This window comes from Apis dorsata, unplaced genomic scaffold, assembly GCF_000469605.1.
Source record: "Apis dorsata unplaced genomic scaffold, Apis dorsata 1.3 scaffold_463, whole genome shotgun sequence".
In the NCBI taxonomy this organism is placed as follows: domain Eukaryota; kingdom Metazoa; phylum Arthropoda; class Insecta; order Hymenoptera; family Apidae; genus Apis; species Apis dorsata.
This window is the reverse complement of record NW_006263703.1, coordinates 28,054-33,251: the sequence shown is the minus strand read 5'-3', so window position 1 is coordinate 33,251 and position 5,198 is coordinate 28,054. Positions and strand designations below refer to the sequence as shown.

The following is a 5,198-nucleotide window of genomic DNA, read 5'->3' as shown; positions in this document are numbered from 1 at the left end:
CTATTTTACATTTTATTTATATATATATATATATATATATATATATTATTCATCACATTTCATCCTATACAGTTTTATTCTTAATCATGAAACTTGTACTCAATAACAATTATCTCTAATGAAAAAAAAATGTCAGTCTAGTAAAGTATCTAATTAAACATCATATTTTTCGCAATATATATTCGACTATCAAATACTGCTATAGATAGAGATATTCGAATGATATAAGAAATATCTAATAATAAAATCTATTGTCATTTCATATCTAAAAGAAAAAAAAAATTCATTAAAATACGAAAGTTGAACATACGTACACCGGTATAGCAAATATGGCTGTAGAATTAAGGATATTCGCGATGAAATAACGAAAATACATGAATGCCCCGATGTGTCGTTAAAATGGCAAGTAAGTTGTTGCGATTCTAAAATATTTTTCATATCTTTCGCATCGTCTTCTATTTTTACAATTCATTGTTACTCGCTCGATTATCGAGGGATCAAAATGAAATGTAATATGAAATATAAACACAAATAAAAATCTGAATTTATAATGAAAAACGATCAATTATCACCGTAACATTTGTCTATCACTCATGATTATTCTCGAGAGCAAATCAAATTTCTACGAATAAATGGCTTTCGATCCGTATACTCGTTGTAACTTGACATAAAGGGTAACTGCACTGATGGTAGTTACAAGAATAGTAGTTAAAAAGAACGATATAGCGGTGTAAAAACCACTGTGTGTCATGCAAACATTAATTGAATTTCTCGCTACTTCTTCGATAGCAGTTTCTTCGAGTTGTTCCAAAACTTGATTGCTAGCTTTGCTTAAATCGTCCACCATGATTACTCTGAAGCCACGACCGATACGTATGGAATCAGATAGTAATACAGCTGTACCGTTAGATGTCGTATTCGACGGTGTATACATTATCGAACGTCGCCGTCTACCTGGTTCAATTTGCTGGAAAGGTTATAAATACAATGTTTTTTTGACAATAAATTAATTCGATTCATAAAAAATAATTAATTATAATAAAAAATTAAAATAATTTTATAATATTTTATATAATTATATATTATTGAATATCACAGGAATACTTGATTCATTTCTGGACAAGGCTCGCAATCGGTTTTACACAGTTCCACATTGCATTCGATGAATAGATCCATCACATCGGGGAATTTGAAAGCTTGGAAGTAAGCATAAGCAATAATTGATGCTCCTGTATTTCCGGTATCATTTGTCTTTTGGAACGCACCGAATAATTTCGGTTTCAATATACAACCTCTTTCGTCCGTTAACTGTAGCGTATTGGTCGAAGATTCGTCGCGAGCAATACAATCGTGTACCTTGAAATTTGCAAATTTTCGTTAAAACAAGCTATGTGTATATTTCTTTTTATATTTATTTTTATATTTTTATATTTATTTATTATTTTTTTTTAATAAGGAAAATGAAGACAAAATTAAAAGTGAATTAAAATTAATATAAAAAAATATTGTTGTAACCTGAAGATCGAAACCAGGATCTCCTTCTACAGATACAACTAAAGTCATGGTCTCTCCGATTTTAACGAGTCCATCGGCAGTAGGCGCGAATGGTCCTCGTCCCACTTGTATATCTAATTTAGCGGTTGCTGTGTCACCGCTGAACGTCACTATTTCCTGATTCAACATATCCACTGAGAAATTCACCGTCAAGGCTTTGTTGATGTTCCCTTCCCACAGACAACGAACTCTTCGCACTGTATCCCAAACCTCTTGTATTCCTGGTTCGTTCTAAACAGAGAGAAGAAAGAAAGTTAAGTGATTCAGATTTTATCGAAATTGTGCAAAGTTTGAAATGAAATTTTACCTGCAAAACTAAAACATTTTCAAGATATGCCTGACCAGCTTCACCTGCGAAATCGTTGATGAATTGAGTACCGCAGGAATCCAAACTGACTGTGAACGAATATTTCGTCTGCCCAGAATTTTGCTCGACATATCTACATTCTGGATTCGTATAAAATCCCTGCGAATATGTAAAGGATGAATATAAAATAAGTGATAAAGATGAGTATGACAATTCAAAATATCATATTCCTTATTTACTTTCGAATAAATAACACCATCGAAAGCGCGATTGAACTCGATGTTGATAGTCATCATAGTCTTACTGCATTCCACATCGAGGGAATGAATGTGTGGAGGATGTTTTAAATCATCTTCTGTCGCACCTTCACCTATCGTCGTTCCAGAACCGCTTGTTCCTACAATGACGAATAAAATATGAATTACAATCTCTTCGTGATTTGCATTGTCATCGAATATAATCTATCTAGCTTTGAAAAGAGAAAGCAATCGAAAACATAGTACCTTGTCCGGTAGGACCACTGGGTGGTCTGCTTGGTAGTCTAGTAGTTCCTCCGCCAGTCTGAGGAGGGAATGCTCCACCAGGAGTAGAAGAGGGGAATCCCGATGAGGAAGGATATCCACCTTGATCGTATGAATATCCATTGGGCGAAGGATATCCAGCAGAAGGCTGTCTATAAGTAGATGGCTCTATGTATGTAGGACTTGGTCTCTGAGTCGAGTAATCGTAAGTAGTAGAGAAACCGGGTGGTGTGGAGGTAGCAGGAAAGTTAGATGTCGTGTAACCATAATTTGTCGAGATTCCAGAAGCTGAATAACCAGGTGTTTGAATGGATGTGGATGGTCGAGATGTTGAACTGTATGGTGGAAAAGCGGAAGAACCAACGTTCGAGTAGGAAGGTGTCTCACTAGGACGAGGATTGTAAGACGATGGTACGTATGGTTGTTTACTTGGCGGGAGATACGTTTGTTTTTGAGTGGAGAATGGTGGTTGTGGTGTAGTTGGTTGACCAGATGGCCTCTGGTAAGGATAATTTGTCACTGGAGCAGGAGTTGTATAAGTTGGTGGCTGGTTGGTCGAAGGCGGCTGAAATGGTCGAGGTCTTTCCAGCGGCCTTTGAGTGCTATACGGTGGTAGATATCCTGGAGGATCCGATTGTTGACGAGCTGCAAGAGGAACAATTTTAGATTACAAGATATTGCTATTTGATAATTATACTTGATAATTGAATCGTGTAACTTGATATTTAACTTCATTTTTAATAAAATGATTTTTTATTCATTCCTACAGATGCATCTTTACGCATTTTTTTACAAGTTGAAGCCACACTTGTTATTCGAAATTTAATCAATTGTCTAATAAGATGTGCAATTTATTGTAATATTTTATGAACGGTATGCAGTGTAAAAATGCTACTAAGCGTGCGTGTTCTCGTTAAAGTTTGGTTAATTGCATTTTAATAAATGGTTATTGTTTCTAATTTAATCCGTGGAAATGTCTTTTGCATGAGCATGAGCCACTGATCGTTGAAATATCAGGGTGCCAATTTCCGTTTCTATTTAAATAGAGATTTTAATCTCTTCACATCTCTATGTACATACATGTTTTAAAATTAATTACTGTGGTGACACGATACTAGCGTTACGTGGCTATTAACTATTAACATGCTTATTTATTTATGTATTTTTCCATTTCTTCAATTAATTATTATTTCTATTGTATCACTTTTCAAATATTCGAATTATTATTATATTTCCTTGGAATATTTTTCTTTAGTGAGTTTCTACTTTTTATTACCTTATAAATATTTGTAATTGAAAATAACGACTTATAATATATGCATTATATATGTGCATTAGAGAACTGAAGAGATCAAAAGAAGAAATAAAAAGAATAAAAATTTAGAATTGTTTTATAATGTTTCCTCTTTTAATTTCTAGGGTATATCTCGAGAGGAGTTGATCCTTCTGGAGAACGTACGTTTACGTGCACCCTGCCGGTAGATCCCTTGAATCCACTCTAGGATATTTTGCGCCATCACATCTGCAGGCGATACCGGAGCAGCTCTCTGGACTCTCGAATGCGCTAATGGATTTCAAACGATTGCTTTGATCAAATTCGCTAAGTCTTTATCCTACGTTATCGCTTTCTCTCCTTCACAATCGATCGTAATCAAGTAGACTCGACGAGTCGTATCTCGCTTACCATCTCCGGATGGCGATGTTCTGACGAACAAAGCATGTCCTCCTCCGTATTCTTGACCCAGAGCCACGGCCAGACTAGCTGCGATCAGGAATGTTATGATCTTCTTCATCCTCTTTACCTGTAACTATCATTTTCTCTTTTTCTCTCTCTCTCTCTTTTTATTCTATTTTATATTTTATGATGATAAAAATATTCTACTTAATAATCTTTTCACGATACGTTGAAATATTCAAAATTTTATATTTTTATGTTTTAAACAGAGTCAGAGAGTTTTAAAATCAGATTCAATTTAATCTTCTGAATGGTATAAAGAAAAGGATAAAACTTTATATTTTTCTTGGATGTTTTGAAATACTAAATGGGATATTTTGATTATAGTGGACAGAATTGGATGAGAATCATAGATTATGATGGATGAGAATCATAATGGCGTAAGTTGAAATAATTTGAGAAATATTTATATTTGTAAATTGAGAAAAAGAGCAAAAAAAGAACAGTTTTTTATGTAACATAATATAAACTGTAGCATAATCTCATTTTCTATTTTTAATTATGATTTTTAACTCTTCAATTAACGTTAGCAATTTTTTATGATGTGAATAATTGAAAATGAATCGAGAATTATTTTCAGCAATATTTTTTGTAAGAGAATATTCTATTGAGAGTTATTCATTCCTAAGAAAATCCAAATCAAATCAAAACCATTTGAGCGCGAAAATTACATTTAAGAGTAAAACTCTCTCATTTGCTTTTAAGAATATTTTTTGCAAAAGTATATTTGTTGGCTGTTCACTAATAAAGTAACTTACCGGTAATAAAAATTACTGTCACTCAGTGATTCTCAACGGAGTGTTCATCCGTGAGAAATTTTTTCGAAAGCAACTCGACGAAATTTTATTTTTAAACATATTCACAATCCATTAAAAATACAACTTTTCTAACCAATCTTCAAAAGTTATTTTTCATAATTAAACATTGAATCAATCATTCTCGTATAATTATTCATAAAAAAGTTTATTTTCAATTAGAATCATTAGAAAATGTATACCTCTAGAAAAATTTCATTCGTAAGATTACGTATCCAATTAATAATAATCGATGTCGTTAGTGAAAACGTGGAACCTTGTATTTT

At 33.1% G+C, this 5,198-nt stretch overlaps 1 protein-coding gene across 1 annotated transcript in view; it reads right to left on the bottom strand.

The window, feature by feature from the left end:
• Positions 1-6: 6 nt before the first annotated feature.
• The window catches only part of LOC102674840, a 16,735-nt gene continuing 11,543 nt past the window's right edge, over positions 7-5,198 (bottom strand). The window contains exons 2-9 of the mRNA XM_006619913.2: positions 4,067-4,190; positions 3,842-3,946; positions 2,365-3,027; positions 2,101-2,258; positions 1,862-2,020; positions 1,516-1,785; positions 1,105-1,356; positions 7-967 (exon numbers count right to left, since the gene is read on the bottom strand). Of these exons, the coding sequence (XP_006619976.2) occupies positions 623-967; positions 1,105-1,356; positions 1,516-1,785; positions 1,862-2,020; positions 2,101-2,258; positions 2,365-3,027; positions 3,842-3,946; positions 4,067-4,190 (2,076 nt within the window). The 3' untranslated portion in view covers positions 7-622. The remainder of the gene's footprint in view (positions 968-1,104; positions 1,357-1,515; positions 1,786-1,861; positions 2,021-2,100; positions 2,259-2,364; positions 3,028-3,841; positions 3,947-4,066; positions 4,191-5,198) is intronic.